The following is a 26,064-nucleotide window of genomic DNA, read 5'->3' as shown; positions in this document are numbered from 1 at the left end:
CTGCTGAGCTTGTTGACAGAAAGGTTTCAGGTTCGAATTCGGGGAGCAGCATGAGCTTCTGCTGTCAGCCCCAGCTTCTGCCAACCTAGCAGTTCGAAAACATGCAAATGTGAGTAGATCAATAGGTACCGCTCCAGCGGAAAGGTAACGCTGCTCCATGCAGTCATGCCAGCCATATGACATTGGAGGTGTCTATGGACAACGCCAGCTCTCCAGCTTAGAAATGGAGATGAGCACCACACCCCAGAGTCAGACACGACCGGACTTAAAGTCAGGGGAGAATCTTCACCTTTACTTTTTTTTATAATAATGGAAAAAACATGGATGTGGCTCACAAATAGAAAAAGGAGACCGAGGGCCTGATTCTTGCAGTCCGAGAACAAGCAATTAGAACAAATGCCATCAAAGCTAGAATTGAAAAGTCAGCAACAGATCCCAAGTGTAGTCTGTAAGGTAGCAGAAGAAATGATGGATCACATGCTCAACTGCTGCAAGAAGATCACGCAGATGGACTACAAGCAGAGGCATAACACCGTTGCTCAGATGATCCATTGGAACTTGTACCACAAATACCATCTGCCAGTGACAAAGAACTGGTGGAATCACAAGCCTGAAAAAGCTACAGAAAATGAACTACTTGGGGACTTCTGAATTCAGACTGATAATTGGAGCACAATACTCCTGACCTCACAATCGTGGGGAAAAAACAAATATGGATCATCAATGTTGCAATCCCAGGTGACAGCAGAATTGACGAGAAGCAACTAGAAAAGCTTACATGATATGAGGATTTAAATATAGAACTGAAAAGACTCTGGTACAAGCCAAGTAAAGGTGGTGCCAGTGGTGATCGGCACAATGGGTGCAGTGCCTAAAGACTTTGGCCTGCACTTAAAAACAATTGCCATCTGTCAGCTGCAAAAGGCCACCCTACTGGGATCTGCACACATTATTCACTGATATATCACACAGTCCTAGACACTTGGGAAGTGTCCAACATGTGAACGAATACAAAAGCCAGCATAGTGATCTTGTTTGCTGTGTACTACTCTTGTATCAAATAATAATAATTTAATTTCTTACTTACTTCTCCTCATGGCTCGAGGCAGATTTCAGCATAATTAAAACGCAAAAACATTTTTAAATTAAAATATATTCTATAAAAATACATATTTAAATCGTATTTCTATAAAATACATATTAAGATACACAAATTAAGTACCACAAGAAACGAGTTTAAAATTCATGCTTCAAATTAGCTGAGTAGGCCTGCTGGAAGAAATAGGTCTTTAGATAGGTTTTAAATAATAATTAAAAATAAAAGCAGATAAATAATAAACAATATTGATATCAAGTTGAATGTTGTTGATATCAGTGTGATTGACTTCTAAATAACCATGGGTTTAAGGTTAAACTGTAAATATATCAAATATCTCTCAAATATCTCATATTGTATGTATAAAGCGTAGTATTCTCTTTCTCTTTTGCAGATGCCAAGTCACCAGCAAGGTCAAAACAGGTAAAACGAACTAAGACACTTGCACTTTTAGATAAAGAAATTCTTAGGAATTCCAATCTGCCAATGTTTTGAGCTCTATGTGCAGCTTTATTGAATTCCTTTATTGGCTCCTGCAAACTGATTGTGATTGTATCAGGATTGAATGGAAGGCAATGGCAAATCCTTCCTAAACAAACTTGGCCAAGAAAACCCCATGATAGGTTTGCCTTCAGGTTACTGTAAGTTGCAAAGGACTTTGGAAGCACAAAATTAGTTTACTAATATGGGCTGATTTCTTATGCCATTTTGTGGTGTATGATTCCACTTTGTGTGCAGAAATTGGAGTTGAGGCTGTTTGGACAGCACTTAACCAAATTGGGCTAACAATGTGATGTTCAAATCCACTGAGCAAAGGCATAACATGCATGCGAATATAGAACATGGATTGTGGACCATAGGTTATCATCATCCCTATTTTCTCATTATCCAGAAGCAGTCTCTGGCTTGCTATGGTATCAGAACAGAATGACTAGTAACAGGTGATAGTGCAAAAACACGGGGGGCTGATGGGTGTCCTACAATAAAAGCATCATGCAACTGAGATTTTCCTCGTTATGCATCTCATAACGAGGAAAATTGAAACTCCACCACAGTTTCCTTCCTCTAAATATACCCTAATTGGAACTATAAAAACCCCAAATTTGTACCAAATCATGTTTGTTATTAGCTATGGATAAGGGCGCAGTAGGTTAAACCGCTGAGATGCTGAAATAGCGAATCAACAGGTTGCAAGTTCAAATCTGGGGTGAGCTCCCGCTGTTAGCCCAGCTTCTGTCAACCTAGCAGTTCTAAAACATAAAAATGTGAGTAGATCAATAGATACCGCTTCAGCAAGAAGGTAACGGCTCTCCATGCAGTCATGCTGTCCACATGACCTTGGAGGACAATGCTGGCTCTTCGACTTAGAAATGGGGATGAGCACCACCCCCCAGTACAGCTCTGGTGGGAAGGTAACCGCACTCCATGCAGTCATGCCGGCCACATGAGCTTGGAGTTGTCTACGGACAACGCCGGCTCTTCGGTTTAGAAAAGGAGATGAGAACCATCCTCCAGAGTTGGACACAGCTGGACTTAATGTCAGGGGAAACCCATTACCTTTACCTTTATGAATAGGGGAAGTAAGACAGCATACAATCTTCTGCTGAATTTTTCCCATAAACCTAGGGTTGTCAAACTCATTTTCACTGACGGCCACATCAGCCTTATGGTTGCCTTCAAAGAGCCATTTGTAATTGTAAAACTTAATAAATGTAGCTACATTGCCCTGGCAGTGAAAGACTCACAGACCGCATAAAATAATGTGGTGGGCAGGATTTGTACCACAGGACTTGCGTTTGACATATGTGTCCTACCTAAAGCATAATTAAAGATTAGCTACAGTTTCAGGTTCAGATGTAACAATTAACTATTGCAAAAAGTTTCAAATCCCACCTTACCCACACAAGAAGAGAAAAGTAGATGAAGCAGCACATGACCCAAGGCTCAAGAGTTAGAGGTGGAGAACCAGTGGTCTACCATATGTTGTAAGATTCCAGCTTCTGTGAGCCCCAGGCAGCATGACCTCAGTAGGAATGATGCCAGTTGCAGTAGAGCAATATCGGTAAAGCTGAGATTTTCCATCTGTATTCCAAACTTAACATTATTTTAGCATTGTGTTTAAGCCAATTCAATGTAACATCAGAAAGCTCAAAATAGTTTATTGTGGTGTATTAAATTTAATCACTTACTTGGCCAAGGACTAAGATACATGTACATCTTACCAATCATGAATGAAAAATGCTGCAAAGAAGTTGTGATGAAGACTTAACACAGTGTTTCTCAACCTTAAGTTCAGGACCCTTGGGGGGTTCACATGGGAGTGTCAGAGGACTTGCCAAAGACCATCAGAAAACACAGTATTTCTGTTGATCATAGGGGTTGTATGTGTGAGACGTTTGGCCCAATTCTATCACTGATGGCGTTCAGAATGCTCTTTGATTCCCAGCACCTACAACACCCAGATGCCAAGATCTATTTTCCCCAAACTCCATGAGTGTTCACATTTGGGCATATTAAGTATTCATGCCAAGTTTGGTCCAGATCTATCATTGTTTGAGTCCACGGTGCTCTCTGCATGTAGGTGAACTACAACTCCAAAACTCAAGATCAATGCCCACCAAACCCTTCCAGTATTTTCCGTTGGTCATGGGAGTTCTGTGTGCCAAGTTTGGTTCAATTCCATCATTGGTGGAGTTCAGAATGCTCTTTGATTGTAGGTGAACTATTAATCCCAGCAACTATAACTCCCAAATGACAAAATCAACCCAACCCCGCCAGTATTCAAATTTGTACATGTTGGATATTTGTGCCAAATTTGATCCAGTGAATGAAAATATATCTTGCATATCAGATATTTACATTACAATTCATAACAGTAGCAAAATTAGTTACGAAGTAGCAACAAAAATAACGTTATGGTTGGGGGTCACCACAACATGTGGAATTGTATTAAGGGGTCGCAGCATTAGGAAGGTTGAGAAACACTGACCTAACAGAATATATTTGTGTATTATTTTTTCTTATGACAAGTTCCTTTGTCCCTAACTTGAGGATTTTAACAATTACCAAAACAGTTGGGGTTTATCTAGCTGTATGTTTTGCAAAACTCACAACAATGTGGGAAGCTTTAAAAAATCAGAAGCATGAATGACCTTGGAATAAGAGGGAGGAAGACCTCCTTTTTCTGGCTTTGCTGGGAGAGTTTGGCATTCGTCAGGAAGATTAGCAAACTGCTTGGGGATATGAATAGCCTTGCATCTGAGCTCACCATCCAGTGGGGAAAGTGCGTGCTTTTATTCACTCCATTTGCTGAAGCATGAATATCGGAAGGAGGCAGGTTGAGCTCATAGTTAAGCATGTGTCATAACAGCAGTGTGCTATACCAGCAAAGGCATGTATGGTTTTTGAACATTTCTTGCAACTTTTAAAAGTTTTTCCCAATAAAAGGAGAAAAAAATAACTTTTTAACGCAGACCTTACTAACCAACTAACATACTTCCCTTTTCTGGCCTGTGAAACTTTCCAGCATGATCAAGTCTCTAGATTAAGTTCAGAAAGAAGTGGAACTCCAAAAAAACGCAAAGCCCCACCACCACCTCCAGTCAGTCCTATCCAGGTAAAGAGCCAAGTCCAACTTCCAACACGTTGCTATGTATAGATGGGGCGGGGTGGCGGACGGAGCAGAAATGTCCGGTCGGGAATAGACTGGGGTGCTTCTGGTTGCGCAGTTCCTTTTTTAAATGTGTTACTCATGAGTGAATTCTTGCAAGGATAGAAATAGGGTGGCCTGATTTTGAAAACCCTGATTAGTTAATGCTTTCCAGGAGGGCTGTTGGGAATGTGACAGGATCCTAAGTTTGGAGCAAGCGGAGCTTATAAAAGTTCCCCTTTCATCCCAATGCTTGACAGCCTTTGCCTTTCAACCACTTGCTTAAAATTCTTGGACTCGTATAAATGGCTTTGTGCATGGGGGTGCATAGCAATTGAACCAGAAGTTCAATATTGAGCAGAACCGTTACTTCGGTGACTCTCTGGCTGCATGTTTCCTGCCAACTAAAGATCACTGATGTGTAGTCTTCGCTTGTTTGGAACTAACCAAGAGCAATGACCTCTCCTACCAAGAAGCAGTATGTGTCCCTCAAATGCATTCATCTTTTTCAGTTTAATGACCTGTCCTCTCCGCATTCAACAACTTCAACTCCAATTTCTGGGAAATGCCAGCCGTTGTTTGCCGAGCAAGGATCCAAGGTAATATTCATTGTCCAGTCTCACTTCTGATTTAAACATGAATGTTTTAATTTGTTCATCAGCCCAAGTGCCCTTGTCGACTTGGAGGCAATACAGAAGTACTGTACCTACGTCTTTGTTGCCTTTTGGCCAAAAGTGATCGTAAAAAGAAAGACGGTGATTGTCTCTTAAATATAGCTGAGGTGTATTCGGAGTACAAAATTATAGCATTTCAACACCATGACTCCATCCTGTAGAATTCTGAGATTTGTAGTTTTGTGATTTCTCTGCCAGAGAGTTCCCATGGTATAACAGGGAGTGCAGTAGACATTTCCAAATCCCTCAAACAATTACGTATGTCATTATTCCTTATTTGGAGCCATGACAGTAAAAGTGCTATCAAACTGCTATGATTGTGCAATGTAAATACATCCCACTTACTGTGTTGAATGGATTGGTTCCACAGTATCACACAGGGGGAGGCTTAGTGCTTCTATGACATGATCCTGGTAAAAATGCAGCCCAACACTGTTATAAATAGAGACTTGTGTGCTACTCCAAGCGGCATGTGAGTATAGAATCATAGAATCATAGAATCAAAGAGTTGGAAGAGACCTCAAGGGCCATCCAGTCCAACCCCCTGCCAAGAAGCAGGAATATTGCATTCAAATCACCCCTGACAAATGGCCATCCAGCCTCTGCTTAAAAGCTTCCAAAGAAGGAGCCTCCACCACACTCCGGGGCAGAGAGTTCCACTGCTGAACGGCTCTCACAGTCAGGAAGTTCTTCCTCATGTTCAGATGGAATCTCCTCTCTTGTAGTTTGAAGCCATTGTTCCGCGTCCTAGTCTCCAAGGAAGCAGAAAACAAGCTTGCTCCCTCCTCCCTGTGGCTTCCTCTCACATATTTATACATGGCTATCATATCTCCTCTCAGCCTTCTCTTCTTCAGGCTAAACATGCCCAGTTCCCTAAGCCGCTCCTCATAGGGCTTGTTCTCCAGACCCTTGATCATTTTAGTCGCCCTCCTCTGGACACATTCCAGCTTGTCAATATCTCTCTTGAATTGTGGTGCCCAGAATTGGACACAATATTCCAGATGTGGTCTAACCAAAGCAGAATAGAGGGGTAGCATTACTTCCTTAGATCTAGACACTATGCTCCTATTGATGCAGGCCAAAATCCCATTGGCTTTTTTTGCCGCCACATCACATTGTTGGCTCATGTTTAACTTGTTGTCCACGAGGACTCCAAGATCTTTTTCACACGTACTGCTCTCGAGCCAGGCATCCCCCATTCTGTATCTTTGCATTTCATTTTTTCTGCCAAAGTGGAGTATCTTGCATTTGTCACTGTTGAACTTTATTTTGTTAGTTTTGGCCCATCTCTCTAATCTGTCAAGATCGTTTTGAATTCTGCTCCTGTCCTCTGGACTATTGGCTATTCCTCCCAATTTGGTGTCGTCTGCAAACTTGATGATCATGCCTTCTAGCCCTTCATCTAAGTCATTAATAAAGATGTTGAACAGGACCGGGCCCAGGACGGAACCCTGCGGCACTCCGCTCGTCACTTCTTTCCAAGATGAAGAGGAAGCATTAGTGAGCACTCTCTGTGTTCGTCCACTTAACCAATTACAGATCCACCTCACCGTAGTTTTGCCTAGCCCACATTGGACTAGTTTCCTTGCCAGAAGGTCATGGGGGACCTTGTCGAAGGCCTTACTGAAATCCAGGTACGCTACATCCACGGCATTCCCCGCATCTACCCAGCTTGTAGCTCTATCGAAGAAAGAGATCAGATTAGTCTGGCATGACTTGTTTTTGATAAATCCATGTTGACTATTAGCGATGACTGCATTTGTTTCTAAGTGTTTGCAGACCGCTTCCTTAACAATCTTTTCCAGAATCTTGCCCGGTATCGACGTGAGGCTGACCGGACGGTAGTTGTTTGGGTCGTCCTTTTTTCCCTTCTTGAAGATTGGGACCACATTGGCCCTCCTCCAATCTGCTGGAACTTCTCCCGTTCTCCAAGAACTCTCAAAGATGGTTGCCAATGGTTCCGAAATGACTTCCGCTAGTTCCTTCAATACTCTTGGGTGTAGTTGATCTGGCCCTGGGGACTTGAACTCATTAAGAGCGGCCAGGTATTCCTGGACGACTTCTTTCCCAATTTGGGGTTGGATGTCCTCCAATCCCTCATCCACTCCATCTTGCTGAGGTTGAAGACTCTCTTTTTGTGAGAAGACCGAGGCAAAGAAGGCATTAAGTAGTTCTGCCTTTTCCCTATCCCCTGTCAGCATTGCCCCATCTTCTCCTCAAAGAGGTCCTATCGCCTCCTTGTTTTTCCTTTTTCTACTGACCTAAGAATAGAAGCCCTTTTTATTGTTTTTAATGTCCCTGGCAAGTCTGAGCTCGTTTTTTGCTTTAGCCTTGCGGACCTAGAGTAGATCAATAGGTACTGCTCCAGCAGGAAGGTAAAGGCGCTCCATGCAGTCATGCTGGCCACATGACCTTGGAGGTGCCTACTGCTTAGAAATGGAGATGAGCACCACCCCTCAGTCAGAGTCGACTAGACTTAATGTCAAGGGGAAACGTTTACCTTTGCTACACCCTCGAGATGCTTTACTAAAAACAAATTGTGTGGTTTGTTGTAGGTTTTTCGTGCTGTATGGCCATGTCTAGAAGCATTCTCTCCTGACATTTTGCCTGCATCTATGGTAGGCATCCTCAGAGGTAGACCTTACAACCTCTGAGGATGCCTGCCATAGATGCAGGCGAAACGTCAGGAGAGAATGCTTCTAGAACATGGCCATACAGCCCAAAAAACCTACAACAACCCAGAGATTCCAGCCATGAAAGCCTTCGACAATAAATTGTGTGTTTTTTAACAAATGTGTGGTTTTTAATAATTGATTTTAATGTTTATATGCTTTTTAATTTTGTGTTTTTAATGTGTGTGTTATTTTTACATGTGAGTTTTATATGGCATTGAATTGTTGCCTATTGTAAGGCTGCTCTAACTCCCCTTTGGGATAAGAAAGGCGAGGTATAAATACAGTTGTTGATAATGATGATGATGATGATGATGATGATGATGATGCTCTTCAGTTGTTTTAATTACTAGATTTTTGAAGCAATCATAAATTTAAATTAAAGTACCATATTAAAAATGACTACTTCTTCCAAGAATAATTAACATGGTTTTTGTGTTATCGTACTGTTCATATGAAAGTTAATTTACATTTGCTTTAGCATCTTTTCTTGGTTGTGTTGTTGGAGTCTGCCTTCAGGACATTTCTGATTAACGGTGTCCCTAAGACTAGTCTGTCACAGGATGTTCTTGACAAAATTTGTTGGGAGGGGGTCTGCCTTGCCTTTCTCTGAGAGAGTGGGTCTCAAGGTCATCCAATCAGTTTCCATGGTCAGGTGGAAATTCGAACCCTGACTTCCAAAGTTTTAGTCCAGTGCTCTAATTACTACACCGTACTGGCTCTCTTTTCTTGGTTAACTTTCACATTTACAGAAAGTACTTTCTGTATAAATCCAGCATGTTTTTAACAAGATCAGCAACTAAATACTAGAAAGAGCATGTTTACATTTGATACACAAATATAATCAATTCAACCTCTGCCTCTTTACCAGTTGGTATGTTGCAAAATCTCCAGTTGGCTTTCGGCTCTATCTGTTGAAAAGATAAACTGTTCTTTTGCAAAGACATTATTCTTTTCAGGAATTTGCGCTTGTTGATTAGAAGTCTCAGTGATGTTTTCCTTCTTGTTTGTAAACAAAACTTTGTGCATCTCTCTTTCAGCAGGGAGAAATCAGTGCAATTCAGTCCGATTGCAAGGATGGGATAAGTGATAGCACTGCGGGTAAGATATAGTAAAGGTGGCTCTTCAGTGTCTGTCCTCCACAGTCTTCTAGATGTATTTGTAAGACAGATTGCCATTCATCCTTGTAAGCTGTTATTGCAGAACAATAAGTCTCTAATATCTGTGAGGTTTTTTGTTGTTTTTACTGTATATATATATTGTTTGGATTTTTAAATATATACACTTAACATAAATTGACAGAAATCAATAACTGCATTGGAAACTGGAATAATAAATGACTTGTTTCTTCTCATTCCTTTTCTTTTAATTTTAAAAGGTGCTGATAGTTTATTGGATCTAAGTTCAGAAACAGACCAGCAAGACCTACTCATAGTACTACAAGCAAAAATTGCTTCTTTGACTGTGCATAACAAGAAACTGCAAGAAAAATTACAGGTATGTTTTGGAACATCTCATGAAATGAAACAGTGATGGTATTTTTTTAAAACTATCATGACATTTGGAGAGCTGGATCCAGGAGCACAGTCTTCCAGTGGGAGTGTAACCCATCCAGGACATCCCGAGATTATGACCCTTGATGGAAAGCACCTCTGTTTTGTCTGGATTCAGTTTCAGTTTGTTTTTCCTTATCCAGCCCATTTCCTCCTCCAAGCATTCATTCAGAAGAGACATGCTATCCTTAGCTGAGGCTGTTTTTGAAGGCATAGGGAAATATATTTGGATGTCATCAGCATACTAATAACACCCCATCTCATGCCCCTGGATCATCTCTCTCAGAGGTTTCATGTAAATATCAAAAAGCATTGGGGATAGAATGACCCCTTGTGGGATGCTGTATAACAGCTCCTTTTTTAGGAGCAGCTATTCCCAAGCACCATCATCTGGAACCTGCCTGGAGGAACCTCTGCAACACAGTGACTCCAATTCCTGGTCCCTCCAGGCATTCCAGAAGGATAATATGGTTAATGGTATGGAAAGCCTGAGTTATGGGTTCAAATCTCTGCTTGGCCATGGAAAACTACTGGGTTAGCTTGGACAAGTCACACTTCCTTAGTTTCAGAGAAAGGCAATGGCAAATATCCTCTGAACAATTTGTGCCAAGAAATCCTCATAATAGGCTCATATTAAGTCCTAAATGACTTGAAGGCACACAACAACAATAGAAATGTTGCATAGTCACCAGGTGTCAGAACATTTTGGAAATTTGAAATGGGTCTAGGGAAGTTTTTAGCAAACTGTGTTCCTCCAGGGGTTTTGGGCTTCAGATCTGCAAAATCCCAGCCAGCTTACCAGCTGTTAGGAATTGTGGTAGTTGAAATCCAAAAGATCTTGAGGTCTCTGTTCTACAATGTGCAGTGCTGAAACACTGTGCCTAATGGTAGGGTAGGGCCAGTCCTGACATTACTCTTAAATGGTTTCACTCCCAAAATTTCCATCATATTTTATTGGGACATAAACTTTACAGTACAGCTTTCCAAACATTTTGTGTTAGTGACACGTTTTAGACATGCAGCATATTGTGACACAGTAATTCAGTTTGACTAGCAAACTGGAGGTTAAATTAGCCCCTTATAAGAGATAACAGATACATACATAAATTGTAATAACAAAATGTATGAGGGGTACAACATATATCATCAGATAATCCCGGCGTCCCCTGGGCAACGTCCTTGCAGACGGCCAATTCTCTCACAACAGGAGTGACTTGCAGTTTCTCAGGTCGCTCCTGACACGACAAAACAACAACAACAACATATATGACAAAAAACTTTATTTTTTATTTTTAAAAATATATTATTTGTAAAATAATAACGTATAGTTCAACGATTATAGTTATTTAAGAGAATTAAGAATGTTACTAATATTAATTGGCATATTTAATGCATGCATGCAGATTGGTATTGATTATTTCTCGTAGCAACTGCTCATTGGAGGGAAGGATATTAGAGGCAAAGATGAAGTATTTTGGCCACATAATGAGAAGATAGGAAAGTGATTCTCAACCTGTGATTCTCAACCTGTGGGTCCCCATATGTTTTGGCCTTCAAATCCCAGAAATCCTAACAGCTGGAAAACTGGCTGGGATTTCTGGGAGTTGTAGGCCAAAACACCTGGGGACCCACAAGTTGAGAACCACTGGCTTAGAGAATACAATTATGCTGGGTAAAATGGAAGGGAAAAAGGAAGAGGGGCCAACCAAGGGCAAGATGGATAGATGGATGGTATTCTTGAAGTGACTGACTTGACCTTGAAGGAGCTGGGGTGGTGACAGCTGACAGGGAGCTCTGGTGTGGGCTGGTCCATGAGGTCACAAAGAGTCAGAAGCGACTGAACGAGTGAACAACAACAATTTCACATAGATTCAGAGGCTTCTCATAATCTTCACATGGGACGCCTACACACTGCAGCCGACACACTAACTTGTCACAGCCCACAGTTTGGAAAGCTCTGCCTTAGAGTAGTAGTAGTAGAAGTTATCATCTGCTTGACCTGCATTGGAAAATGAGTGTTGGTATTAGCCCTGCAGGGCAAGTCTTATACACAGATGTTGTGAGATCACATTTACCTACCAGAGTCCTTGGGGCAGAAGTCTAGCTTCTTTTCTTTGTCAGCCTGCTTGAGAAGTGTTTTAAAGCCTATGTTTTAGCATGTCAGACTCATATGCCTTAGTCTAATACTGCCATCTGCTGTATCTACAGGCGAGAGGATTCAAAACAGAAGATGGGGACACCACGCTGGATTCTTGTCGTTCCACACACACAGAGTTTGATTACTCTACAGATGGGCTGAGCGAGAGCTCTGCAGCAGCAGCTCAGGAGATAAACTCCTCTTCCCTGAGCTTAATGCAGGCTCAGGAAGAAGCAGCCAATAATGAAGTAAAAATGAAACAGCTACAAGACAATTTAAAGGAAGTCCAGAAGAGACTGGACAGTTCGGAAGTAAAGAGGCGGCACTTGGAGAATCAGCTCCAGTCTGGCGCAGCAGAAAGAGATCACCTGTTGAACAGTTCAGAGATTTCAGAGAATGGCTCTGATCTCAATCAGAAACTGAAAGAAACCCAAAGCAAGTATGAAGAAGCAATGAAGGAGGTCCTGAATGTTCAGAGGCAAATGAAACTGGGCCTGGTAGCTTCGGAGAGCAAAGAAGCTGATCTGCAGGAACTCCGAGCGACGTGTGAGGAAATTGAAGTGTTGAAGGAAGAGTTACAGAAAGCTCAGGAAGAAAGCAGTAAGTTGAGAGAGAAAGTGAGAGAGCTAGAGGAAAAGTTGGAAGAGAAAGAAAGGAATGCAGCGGGCAGCATGTCGGCAGAAGAGTGTGAGGAGATGAAGAGTTCCTATTGCTTGGTTATCGAGAACATCAACCAAGAGAAGGCTTTGCTAATTGAGAGATACAAGGAAGGACAGGAAGAGATTAAAAGGTTGCAAGGAAAATTGAAAAGTCAGATGGAGTCAGGGCAAGGTGAAGAAGATGCAGAAATGAGAGATGCAAAGAACAAGATAATAAGCGAGCTGAACAAGCAGGTCAGTGAACTTTCTCGGCTATACAAAGAAGCGCAAACAGAACTTGAGGACTTCAGGAAAAAGAGTACTTCAGAAGATGCCAGCCCAGTGGGCATACCTCTGGAGGAACATGAGAAGCTATTGGAGGTCACTGCCTTACAGAGAGAGCAAGCAGAGAGTGCATTGATGGAAATGAAGGCTCAGTATGCTAAGGTGTTGAGTGAAGCAACACAATTGCAGAACCTGGTTGACTCGCAGAAGAAGAACTCCGTCTCCATCACAGAGCATCTCCAGGTGGTCACTGCTCTCAGAAGCTCAGTGAAGGAAATGGAAGAGCAAATAAATGATCTCAAAGAGCAGCTTCTTTACAAAGAAAGTGAGGTGCAACGACTGCAGAAGGAACTGTTGGAAGAAGAAGAGGCTGTTTGTGAAGCCATGGTGCCCAGGTCGCTCTATGAGGAGCTTCGGTCCAAGTCAGAGGTGGAAGTCAAGACCTTGACAGCCAAACTGAAGGACATGATGAAAGGGAAGGAGAACCTGTCTACAGATGTGTCACTGTTGAGGAAGGAAATTCTCCAAGTGAAAGGGGAGAAAGAGAATCTGCGAGCGATCCTTGACGCAAAGGAACATGAGATAAAAGGACTGCTTCAACAATACCATCATGCTCAGGAAGAGCTGCTTGAAATGAAAAAGGCTTCTGAAAATTCCTCAAAAATGGAAGAGGACAAGGATAAAAAGGTTGGTAAATCTAATGCCTCCAAATCATGGTCACTTATTATTCTCTCGGTTGAGAATTGGAACCCGGACAAAGTTCATTCAGAGACTGAAAAGCAAGATCATTTGGTCATACTGGTAATTAAGGTAACCAATTGTCACTAAATAGTGTATTACCGAAGGCTTTCATGGCCAGAATCACTGGGTTGTTGTGAGTTTTCTGGGCCATATGGCTGTGTTCCAGAAGCGTTCTCACCTGACGTTTCGCCTGCATCTATTTCAGGCATCCTCTGAGGTTGTGAGGTCTCTTGGAACCTAGGAAAATGGGGTTCTCCCTGCCTCAGGGAATCCTTTGTTGGGAGGTGATTAGCTAATCACCTCCCAACAAAGGATTCCCCCAGGCAGTAAGAAGCCAGACCTTGAAACTGTTAGGCTGTTAAATGCTAATCATGGTGGCCAGTTGAAACATTCACACCTATGTCAAACAGATAAGAATTCTTTCTCCCACCTTGGACATTCCACAGATATATAAACCCCATTTTCCTAGTTTTCCAACAGACCTCAAAACCTCTGAGGATGCCTGCCAGAAATGCAGGCGAAATGTCAGGAGAGAATGCTTCTGGAATATGGCCATACAGCCTGGAAAACTCACAACAACCCTGTCACTAAACAGTTCCCCACAGACAAAAATTATTGTGGCCCTTGCATGAACTTCAGTTTCTGAAGAAATTAGACAATTACTTTCTCTGTTGTTAAAATAAAAGAGCAAATGAAACTGGTCATATATGTGTATATGTCCAACAGTTGGAAAGGAAATCCATATCTGCACTTCCTTGTATTCAGCAACCCATTGGAAGTGCTGAATATGTATTCAGAAGTACTCATTACATGATTGGGAACCCTGCATCCCTATTTTGTTGGCTAAGCAAAGGAAGGAGAGGAGCATGCACATGGGATCAGAAAGTATTCTTCTTCTTTGCACTGCACATGATGAATATATTCACCTTGAATCTTTGTCTGAACCTACAGAAATAGGTGAAGCAAAGGAATGAAAAAAGAATAGAATTATCAGTCAGTAGATCAGGATTAACTAGTAGTACTAAGATGGAGTTTTAGTTATGCAATACCAACTCGGAAGAAAGTGCATGCAAAACTAATATAAATGGGGCATAGTGAATACTCATCCTCTTGGGAATGAGCCTTGGGCTTTTCAATTTTTTATTTATATTCTTTCATTGACTAGAAAGAGAAGACATGTAGATATTCCATAGGCATAATGTTTAACCCTGAATACTTAACTCTGAATACTGAAACAATGGTCCAAAGTTGGCTTGTAAGCCACTGAAGATGAAGGTTGACAAGCAATGAATTGCATTTTCTAAAATATAAGATCTGTTTGGAACCAGAGGATCGCCGTCTGATGCAATTTGTCCCTTTTTTTTCTGCTTCTCACCAGATAACAGACATGTCTAAAGAAGTTATCAAACTGAAGGAAGCACTGAACAGTCTCTCCCAGCTGTCTTATGCATCTGGCACGCCGAAAAGGCAAAGCCAGCAGCTGGAGCTGCTACAACAGCAAGTCAAGCAGCTACAAAACCAGCTGGCTGTAAGTTAATAGGTTACTTACACAGATATGTTCTAATTACAGGGGGAAAATTGTGTGGTAAAAATAGGATGCAGAAATGCTCATGAGACTATCATCATCATTATTATCATTGCCACTCCTTTTTGTTATGTTCCTCTCTTTCGCATAGCTGGGACTTACAGAATTGAAACACATGCTGGAGTGTGCTATACTCATACAAAAAGTTTATGTATCACACTTGCTATTGAGCACAAAGGCATTGTAATAACTTTGTTAAAAAAGCAAGAAATAATTGTTTAGCACACTGCTGAACTTACAAAACAGTCTGTTCCCAAAAGCCTATAGGAATGAAAAAAGTAAGTCTTAAGCTGCTGATGAAAGGACAGCAAAGAGGGAGGCAATCTATCACACCTAGGGAAAGAGGCAATAGGCAGCAAGCACTTGTGATATGTCTTCCGGATGTTGGGGAATGCATCCCATTAAGATCTCATGTTTAGGGAAATGGTTGTAGTGCTGCAACTCACATTCTTCCTTACTATTAACTGTGTTGGCCAGGTCTGATGGGGAGTTGCAGGATGAACATTCCCCCACCTACCTATTTTTCATAGTAGAGTAGACTTCATATAAACGAGCAGTGAATAGTATAACAGCCTCCTTCCACAAGTCTTTCTTGTCATGTCCCTGCTGAGCACATCTTGGAAGTAACAAGTTATAAAAACACATTACTTTGAATGACTGCTAGAGAATAAGGATTTCAAGCAAAAATTTAGCTGTCATTGTTAGTGACATATGGAGGCCTGCGTTCAACATATGCCTTTGCATTTTGTTACAGGGGTTCATATTCTCTTCACTCTCTTTAGTGAACACACATCCTACCCCTGACTTATCGTTTAGCCTTGCAGCCACCCCACAGCTTTTCATTGACTGGTGGAGGGCTGGGACTTGTTGCAGAAAAGCTTCAGGCTATAATGCAGTAGCCAGATGCAAAATAATTGCATAATCTGCAAAGACCTCTGTAGGGCCCTTTGCTGATCTCAGCAGATATATCTGACTATAGCGCATGTGGTGAATGGGGATGTTAGCTGTTCCATCACATGAAGACCCTGGTAATGGATGAACCAGAACAGAGTAATCTAGAAGGAGGGTCCTTGCTGCTTGCCCATGTTATTATCATGGTAGCATGTGTCATGTAAATCCATCTCCCCCTTTGGGGTCCAGCAGAATGCAAACTCTGCTTCACATGTTTTAAATAGCAAATTACTTCAGTTTTGCAGCTGCTGCTACCTGGCACGACTGGAGAATTGGCTCCTTCATCTTAATGCCCATGAGATTCCATCTCCTTCTCTATGACATCTCGTGCTTTTAAAATCACGTATGAATATGTGAGGTAGCAGAAATAATGTCATTGCTGTGGCACCTCTTTGCTCTGAACCGGTTCTGAAATATCACCATGACCTGATGATGGCTGTAAATTAAACTATTGACAAAATCAAAGTTTGGAAAAGTTTCCTCTGTAGTACATTCAGCATGGCCTCAAAGTTACATTTTTCTATAAATTGATTGGAAGGCTGTATAACTCAGCCTAACCCCTTTTTGACAACGATGCTGTGGGTTGTTTTAGTAGAAGCTCTGCTAAAGATGCAACATATGGTTACCTTCCCCTTGCAGTGTGTTCTGTGGAGTCCTGCAGCTTGCAAACCCAGTTACAGTGCAAAACATTGCTGCAAAACCATGAGTTCCAGTGGACAATTTGTTGGTTCTCTTATGAAATCTCTGGTTGATAGTTTCCAAATCATTGTAGAAAGTTGAAAGGTCTGATTTCATGTTGCTCTTTAAGATCTTCTGGCAAGTAAAAAACGCTTAAAAGTCACAATTGCTCAGTAATAGGGGAAAGGCGAGATAGAGAAAGACACACAGCTTTCCTAAAGTTTTATTTTTTGAGAAGCCTTGTTGCATATGGTATTACATCATTGCACATGTGTTTGTTGTTGTTGATTTGCTCTGCTTGAGGTATCTAATGGTGACTTGAATATAGAATGTTTGTACTTTGACATTTCTAAGTTGGCACACAAGTTATAGACAAGTAACCTGAACATGAATGCACAGTGGAGCCAGCTTTCTATAACTGCAAGTAGAGTATGACATCCTTCCCTGGCACAAGTGCTAGGTTTCAGGAGGTTTCTGTATCCTCTGCTTACATAAGAATGGGCAGTGGTTTCCAGAGTATTCGTAGGCTGTCTCAATGACAGTCTGTTTCTAGAGGGCTGGCTATGTCAATCTGTTCCATCAAAAACAACCAAAAATATTTGGGTACCTTAAAGACAAGTTTAATTTACTACAAACTTTTGTGAACCATGTATCCGGTGAAGCTCAAACCCTGGCTTTTGCTTCATGTTTACAGAGTTTCTCTAAATCTAAGGTTCTTTATCCAGGCTCACGTAGAGTGGTTATTATTCCAGTAGAAATGCTGCTACTGACTGCAATGAAGTAGATTCTAGTGTGCGAATAAATTCTTCATTCAGGATTACACAGCCAGTGCCTCCTTGCCAAAAAAATGAAATGATATTTCTATTAAAATGCCAGCATAAAGACAAAATTATGCATGTGTTCACTCCTCAACATCTTTCTTTATAGGAAACAAAGAAACAGCACCAGGATATTGTATCTGTTTACAGGACACACCTGCTCTATGCTGTACAGGTAATGGTTTTTCCAACATTTTTCTTTGTTTTTTTTCACCCAGGCTGTCACTTAGAAATACATTAATGGTTGAAAATCTAGAAGTACTGAACAGTAAATGAAACATTTTAGAAAGCACATGCATGGGGGCACAGAAGGAGAAGTGCTTTTTCTAAGGAGCAAAGTGGACCTTTAATTGATATTCTGCAAGTCGTTATCCACTGGGTGTCCCATTAAATATAGGCAACATGCCATGCCAAAAGATTTCAGCCAGCATTTAAAAACAATGAACATTGACAAAATCATGATCTGTCAACTGCAAAAGGCCACCTTACTTGGGTCTGTAATAAAAACAACAACAACAACAATAGAAAAAAAGTTTGAATTATTGATGTTGCCATACCAAGTAACAGTCACATTGAGGAAAAACAACAGGGAAAACTCAGCTGTTATCAGGACCTCAAAATCGAAGTGCAAAGGTTCTGGCATAAACCAGTATAGGTGGCCCCAGTGGTCATTGGCACACTGGTGCCATGCCAAAAGATCTCAGCCAGCATTTAGAAACAATGAACATTGACAAAATCACGATCTGTCAACTGCACAGAAGCGAACCAGCAACCAGTGGAGCTGTTGCAGCATGGGAGTTACCTTCTCACAATACAGTGCTCCAGTTAGCAATCTAGCCACCAATCTCTGCACTAATTGCAGCTTCTGAACTATCTTCAAAGGCAGCCCCACATAGAGAGGATTGCAGTAGTCCAAACAGGATGTGACTAAGGCATAATGAAAGTTATAATCCAGTTCAATTGGATTTTACCAGATAGATGATGGAGCCAACCTGTTTTCTGTTCTTCAATAGATTACTACAAGAAATCTAAATATTACAAAGAACGTCTTTACCGTACAAAGCTGTTCAACAGTGGAATAGACTGCCTCAGAGGGTGGTGGACACTCCATATCTGGAGATTTTTAAGCAGATGTTAGATTGACCTCTTCAAGATGTGCTGTAACTGTGTAGTCTTGCTTATTAACTACATTGGACAAAATAATCTTTGTGGTTCCTTCCAACTCTAAGATTTTGTGATTCCTGGTTCTTATTGGTCCAATTGAGCCATGAAACACTCAGAGATCTAACTTGTTTCTGTAATTTATCAGTGAGAATAGTATTTGAAATTCTGTTTCCCCTCCCATCCACAGGGCCAAATGGATGAAGATGTCCAGAAAGTGCTGAAACAGATTTTAACCATGTGCAAAACTCAGTCACAAAAGAAAGGTGAAACCGTTTTTGTCGATCCGTGATGGTGCTGCTGTAGAGCTAGAGTCTCGCCTTAACATGAAATCGGATGGGCAGCCCCTTTCAGGGAATCGCCGTGGATCCCGGCCAAACTTCCCATTTCCTTTTTATGTTGTAGGAGCTAATGTGTTGTCGTGTCTTCCCTTACCCTAGTGTTTCCCAGAGTGCTGTTTGTGCGTCGTAGAGACATGCACAGTTCTCCAGAAATTGCAACTACTTTAAATCAGGGGAGGTCAAAAGTCTGACCTACAGTATTAGAGAGTGTCTCCGTGCTTCCATTGGTTATCACTCTTTGGTGCAAACCATGGAAGTCCCAGCATGCAGTGCCCCATTTTGGAAATGAATATTTGCACCATTGGAAGGTGAGAATTTTTCAGTTCCTTGTTAAGATAGAGGGAGAAGCAACCTTATATATGTTTTAAGACCCTCAGATGTCCATTATAATGGTAGGCGCAGCTGATTCTGCAACCTTTTGGCCTTGTTAAACGAAAGGAAGGAAAGCCAGCATTATTCGACAAAGCCGCTAATTGGCTAAACCCAGCTATGCCGTTTTTTAGAATATATCTAACCAAGGCATGTATGGATTACAAAAATGCCAGGCCAGTGGTATGTACTAATCACATAACCTAAAGCATAGCCATGTACTAAAAGCCAGTAAATGGTAACTCTGCTACAACCTCAATTTCTTTATCAAGTAGTAGGTCAAGCTATCTATGCAAATCCTTGCAGTGCTATTGGCCGTGGAGCTCAGGAGGAAAACAAAAAAACAAGCCCATGTTCCAAATGGTAAACAAGGGATCTGAATGAACTCATGATGTTTACAGTGAGCACTGTTTGCCTCACAATTCTGAACCTCACTTTTGTAACAGATCTTCTCTACAATATATTTTTACTGGCCCTCAAATTTAGAAAACTTCTTTTGTAACTAAAGCCATTTGCCATGTAACAGGGAGGTTTTTTTTCTTTTGTTATTTTGCAATAAGCTTCCATAAGGAAAGGTTTGGGTAGTTGTCCTTTTCTCTGTCTTACTCCCTTAGTCCTGCCGTGTTGTAAACTGCAGTGGAAGTATCCCTGGAAAACGTTATACTGAAATGGTCCATACATCCTAGAATAAAAGAGGATGATTAAATATTTAGTCTTCTCTCATTTTTGTTGCCAAATCTTGTACCATCTATACCACAGAGAAGCCTTGTTTTTTTTCTTCCCGCAAAGACGTATTCAATGTATGTCATGCAAGAATGATCCGGCAAATTGTATTTGTGTATTCTCGAAGGCTTTCATGGCTGGAATCACTGGGTTGTTGTAGGTTTTTCCGGGCTATATGGCCATGTTCTGGAGGCAATTTTTCTCCTGACGTTTCGCCTGCATCTATGGCAAGCATCCTCAGAGGTAGCGAGGTCTGTTGGAAATAGGAAAAATGGGTTTATATATCTGTGGAATGACCAGGGTGAGACAAAGGACTTTTGTCTGCTGGGGCTAGCTGGGAATGTTTCAGCTGATCACCTTGATTAGCATTCAATGGCTTGGAAGTGCCTGGGGGGAATCTTTTGTTGAGAGTGATTTTATGTGCCTGTTTGTTTCCCCTCTTCCTACTTCCAACAGACCTCACTACCTCTGAGGATGCTTGCCGTAGATGCAGGCGAAAGGTCAGGAGAAAAATTGCCTCCAGAACATGGCCATATAGCCCGGAAAAACCTACAACAACCCAAATTGTATTTGTGCCTCTAAAGATCATTTAGAACAGCTGGTACATAGAACTACACGAGTGTTACAGGCAAACATGGAAGTGCTCAGCAATGCAATTACACACAACCATATAACCCACAATAGCAAGGCAGAAAATCCCACAATATCTGCTTTGAACTGAGTTATTTAAGTCCACACTGCCATATGTTCCAGTTCAAAGCAGAAAATGTGGGATTTTATTCAGCTGTGTGGAAGGGGTCTGAGTGTCCCCTTTCATGCAAGTGGAATAAAAAATTGTGCGAGCTAATGCTTTGCTTGGAGGCTTTTTAATAAATGGATTGGGATTTTGCAGTAGTTTTCCAGCTGCAGTGATGTCTCATAAGGCACTATGGAAGTTGTAGGCTGTTGTGAGTTCTTCTATTTGGAGCATTTCACCTAAAGCTAGAAAAGACATCTAATGTCAAGATGGTGCTGGCAGAAGCAGTCCTATATTTCAAAACCTTGATGGTGAGATATCACTTTTGGGAATAAGAGACTCTTACTTAAATCCCATAAGGAGAATTCTGCCCCAAGTGGCACAGCATGTTAAACCGCTGAACTGCTGAACTTGCTGACCGGTAGGTCAGCGGTTCAAATCCAGGGAGTGGGGTAAGCTCCCACTGTTAGCCCCTGCTTCTGCCAACCTAGCAGTTCGAAAACATGCAAATGTGAATAGATCAATAGGTACCGCTTCTGCAGGAAGGTAATGGTGCTCCATGCAGTCATGCTGACCACATGACCTCGGAGGTATCTCTGGACAATGCCGACTTTTCGGCTTAAAAATGGAGATGAGCACCACCCCCCAGAGTCTGACACAACTAGACTTAATGTCAAGGGGAAATATTTACTTTTAAGCAGAATTTGTAACACCATTTGTGCATCAAACCAGCTGTCTGTAGTCTGAATCCAGCTGCTATTTCCAACTAAAATCAGCCCACTGAAAGTCAGATTTATTGAAGCACTGATTACCACTCAGAAGTTTATTCAGTGAATCTACTTTAGTTGGATCTGGCAATTAGATTTGGGCTTTCCATAAGCTGGAACACTCCAGAAGCCTCAATAAATTACTTTGTGCTGAAAGGGAATAGCCATTTGTGATTGCCATGCCAATTCAATTTATGCAATTTTTTTTTTAAAAATCCTATTGATGGAGCTACGTTGGCTGTAGTTATTCTCTATGTAGTATGGGTTATTAGGGCCCCCTGGTTGTGCAGTGGGTTAAACTGCTGAGCTGCTGGACTTGCTGACCGAAAGGTTGGCATTTCGAATCTGGGGAGCAGGGTGAGCTCCTGCTGTTAGGCCCAGCTTCTGTCAACCTAACAGTTCGAAAACATTCAAGTGTGAGTAGGTCAATAGGTAATGCTTCTAAGGGAAAAGAAACGGTGCTCCATGCAGTCATGCTGGCCACATGACCTTGGAGGTGTCTAAGGACAGCTCCGGTTCTTTGGCTTAAACATAGAGATGAGCAACCTGGATAATGAAATTGGAATGCCTCAAGGCTTCCAATTTCATTATCCACTAAATATCAGCCCCTCTTTTTACAATGGCCAAACTTACATAGATTTAAAAGTATATGACCCAGTCAGTGTGGGAGTGAATGTGTGAGACCTTGGTTTAACAAATACCTGTTAATTTTGGACAATATTTCATAATTCTAACGCTCCAAAGAAATGTGAAAACGTTACAGAAACAAATCCAGAAATCTAAAATATGCCAATAAATGCTGCCAATAGTAAAACTTGAGGAACTGTTTTGTAGGCTGCCTGACAAACATAGCTTTTTACCTTGTTTTGTTATGTGTATTTATTGCAATTATCTTTGTGAAACATTGGAAATTGTATACGATAGCATAGTGATTGCCCTTTGTATGTAATTTTACAAAAGTTACCTTATTCGCAAATAAACAGTTTTTTAAAAAATAATCCTTTTTCTGACTGATGTTTTATTTGTTTATTACAGTACTGCTGTCCTGCCCTTATTTTGTGATCACATTGTAGCCTACGAATAGAAAAATTATACTGAAAATGTAGAAGAAGTGGGGGGGGGGTTGTTTTGTTTTGTTTTGTTTTTTGGTTGTGTCAGGAGCAACTTGAGAAACTGCAAGTTGCTTCTGGTGTGAGAGAATTGGCCGTCTGCAAGGATGTTGCCCACAGGACGCCCGGATGTTTTGATGTTTTATCATCGTTGTGGGAGGCTTCTCTCATGCCCCCGCATGCGAAGCTGGAACTGAAACAGGGAGCTCATCCGCGCTCTTCCCAGATTTGAACCTGGGACCTGTCGGTCTTCAGTCCTGCCTGCATAGGAGTTTAACCTAGTGCGCCACCGGGGGCTCCACAGAAGTAATTGTAAAATGAATATAACCATTTTGTAAAAGTCAGATTTAAATTCAATTCAATTAATTACTGTCTTTTTAGAGCTTTTTTAATACTGGTAGTGAGATTTTGTTCATTTTCATGGTTTCCTCCTTTCTGTTAAAATTATCCACATGTTTGTGGATCTCAATGGCTTCTCTGCATAGTCTGACATGGTAGTTGTCCTCTAAAATCAGGACAGTAAATAAAGAGCAACACTCAAAAAGCAGGGGAATCCCAGACAAGAATCAATCAGGGCCAGCTAACCTCCCAACAAAGGATTCCCCCAGACAGCAACCAGCCAGACTTTGAAGTTGCAAGGCCATCAAATGCTAATCAGAGTGGCCAACTGCAACATTCACACTTGCCTCAAGCAGACAAGAGTACTTTCTCCCACCCTGGGCATTCCAAAGATATGTAAACCCCACTTGCCTAATTTCCAACAGACCTCTCAACCTCTGAGGATGCCTGCCATTGATGTGGGTGAAACACCAGGAGAGAATGCATCTGGACTATGGCCATACAGCCTAGAAAACTCACTGCAACCCATTGATTCTGACCATCAAAGCCTTTGACAACACACTGCATTTAAAAACATTCAAATGTCTACATAAATGTTCTTTCTAGGAAGCTCTAGAGCACTGCTTCTTAAACTGTGGGTCCAGACCCAAAAAGGGGTCCACTTAGCTCAGTGTTGGGGTCATAAAAATTTTGTTAACCGTAAAAGTTTTTTGGACACCACACATTTACACAAATGTGTTAAGCATAACATGCAGTATTTACAGCAGACTCTGCAGAAAATACTTCAGCTGTACTCCATGAAAAAGAAAAACCTTGTTTAGCAAGCCTTGCTGATGCTGATTTATTATCAGTAACTGTTTGATTTTTATACTTTTATACCTATAACGTATTTATACCTATAAACTCTAAAATCATAACAGTTAATAAAGAGCAACACTCAAAAACGGGAATTCCAGACAAGAAACAATCAGGGCCAGCTAATCACTTTTCAACAAAGTATTCCCCCAGGCAGTAAGAAGCTTGACCTTGAAAGCCGCTAGGCCTCACAACCAACAGAACATTGTTCTGGTTGCAGATGACACGATAAATAAATAAATACAACCAACAGACCTCACAACCTCTGAGGGTGCCTGCCATAGATGCAGGTGAAACATTAGGAGAGAATGCTTCTGGAACATGACCATATTGCCCGGAAAACACATAACAACCCTGTGATTGCAGCCATGAATAGTACATTGAGAGAGATTCCTTGAGAGAACATATAAATTAAACATATAAATAATCAAATTCACAAACAGTGAAATTAACAAATATGGGATGCCAACTGTACATAGAAGGTTGGTTACCAAGGATATCAAATTTTAACTTGAACCTTTTTCTGCTCTCCAAATTGCATTTTGCCTGGCTGTGTTTGGACCATACCAATTGCGTGTATGCAAAGACAGACAGACCATAAGCAAACATCCTTACAACATTCTTGTGAAAATAAAATACAGCTTGGATTTGGAAGTGGGCCTAACAGACTCAATGGCTCAAATAGTGTTGCTTTTTTGTTCTAATGATCCATCACAGAGGACAGCCTGCCAGCTCCGTTGAGTTCAATTGCTTCTGGTTACAAAGGAAAGAAAGGCACTCTCTTTCAAGCGTGAGGAAAGCATTTTGTCACCAGGACAACTCCGGCAACAAGCTGTCACCCTGGCTACGGCTTGGAAGGGGGACCTTGGATTTGCTGTGGGAAAGGAACAAGATGCCCTTTGCCTTGCGTGCCCAGTGAAAGTGAACCCTACAAAGGGCTACCAGAGGCCAAAGGCAAGTGAGGGGAAGAGGTCTTTTCACTCTGTTCCTGGCCTGGTGCAGAGGTAGGAGGAACTTCTTCTGAGCCAATTTCCTTGTTGGGAATCAAAATTAGGGTGTTTGATACCATTCCAGGAACAGCTTTTATATTTAGTATATTAGAAAGGGGAACATGGATATGAAAAGATGCTGAGAGAGAAAACCAACACTGGGTCAGAGAGCAGGAGTCAAATAAAAATGTTCCTTGTACTGTCTAAGGCTTTCATGGCCAAAACCACTGGGTTGTTGTAGGTTTTTTGGGCTATATGGCCATGTTTTAGAAGCATTCTCTCCTAACGTTTTGCCTGCATCTATGGCAGGCATCCTCAGAGGTTGTGGACCTCATAACCTCTGAGGACGCCTGCCATAGATGCAGATGAAAAGTCAGGAGAAAATGCTTCTAGCCATATAGCCTGAAAATGCTACAACAACCCAAAAATCTTCCTAACATCACAAATGGCTTTAAAAAGCTACCATTCCTTGAAACTGCTATTTGTTTCACATAGTAATTCTTTAATGTAAATAGCTTTAGCAATTTCCGCCCTGCAACTATAGGGTTGGGATGAAACCATCTTCATAATCCAACGTGGAAGAGGGGATATGCAAAAAGGATGGGGATTGGGACCATTCTTACAAAGTTTGGAGATCAAGGGCATGCAGTTTCTATAGATTTAGAAGAGAGACTGTGGATACAATGGAAAAGCTCAAGGTGACAGCAAATCTGTGAACTGCAAGACCTTGCCCTGACTTTGGAGCAAACTTCAGTTGCATGCAGATGCCAGTCCAGTGCCATCTAAAACAAGGCCTTACCCAGAGACTTCTGCCAACATCTCTTAAACTGAGTTTTCCAATGATTCTACCAAGAAAGATTTGCATTCAAAGCTTGTGCTTTGTCACTGAACTATGATCCAACCCCAGCAATAGATACTATTATTTTATTTATTTTATTTACAGTATTTATATTCCACCCTCCTCACCCTGTAGGAGACTCAGGGAGGATTACAATGCACATATACATGGCAAACATTCAGTGTCATAGACATACAACATATATAGACAGACACAGAGGCAATTTAACATTCCAACTTTCCAGCTTCATGAGGGTATGCTTGATTTCGGCCACAGGAGGAGCTGCCACTTCACCGTCCACTTGTGACATCGAGTCCTTGATGGAGTACTTCCTCATTCTTACACATGCTGCTGGAAGGT

General features: G+C 41.4%; 1 protein-coding gene across 3 annotated transcripts in view; it reads left to right on the top strand.

Annotated features, from left to right (window-relative positions):
* RAI14 (retinoic acid induced 14) overlaps nt 1-22,572 on the top strand; it is a 167,279-nt gene extending 144,707 nt beyond the window's left edge. The window contains exons 10-18 of one of the 3 annotated variants that reach the window (XM_060761370.2): nt 1,491-1,519; nt 4,623-4,712; nt 5,258-5,344; nt 9,132-9,192; nt 9,470-9,588; nt 11,853-13,391; nt 14,824-14,973; nt 17,587-17,652; nt 18,829-22,572. In XM_060761370.2, coding sequence (XP_060617353.2) covers nt 1,491-1,519; nt 4,623-4,712; nt 5,258-5,344; nt 9,132-9,192; nt 9,470-9,588; nt 11,853-13,391; nt 14,824-14,973; nt 17,587-17,652; nt 18,829-18,930 — 2,243 coding nt within the window. In that variant the 3' untranslated portion in view covers nt 18,931-22,572. The remainder of the gene's footprint in view (nt 1-1,490; nt 1,520-4,622; nt 4,713-5,257; nt 5,345-9,131; nt 9,193-9,469; nt 9,589-11,852; nt 13,392-14,823; nt 14,974-17,586; nt 17,653-18,828) is intronic. The other 2 variants (XM_060761371.2, XM_060761372.2) reach the window with 2 other exon arrangements.
* The last annotated feature ends 3,492 nt before the right edge of the window (nt 22,573-26,064 follow it).

This window comes from Anolis sagrei, chromosome 2, assembly GCF_037176765.1.
Source record: "Anolis sagrei isolate rAnoSag1 chromosome 2, rAnoSag1.mat, whole genome shotgun sequence".
In the NCBI taxonomy this organism is placed as follows: Eukaryota; Metazoa; Chordata; class Lepidosauria; order Squamata; family Dactyloidae; genus Anolis; species Anolis sagrei.
Note: the sequence above shows the minus strand (reverse complement) of the source record. Positions and strands in the feature narration are given on the sequence as shown.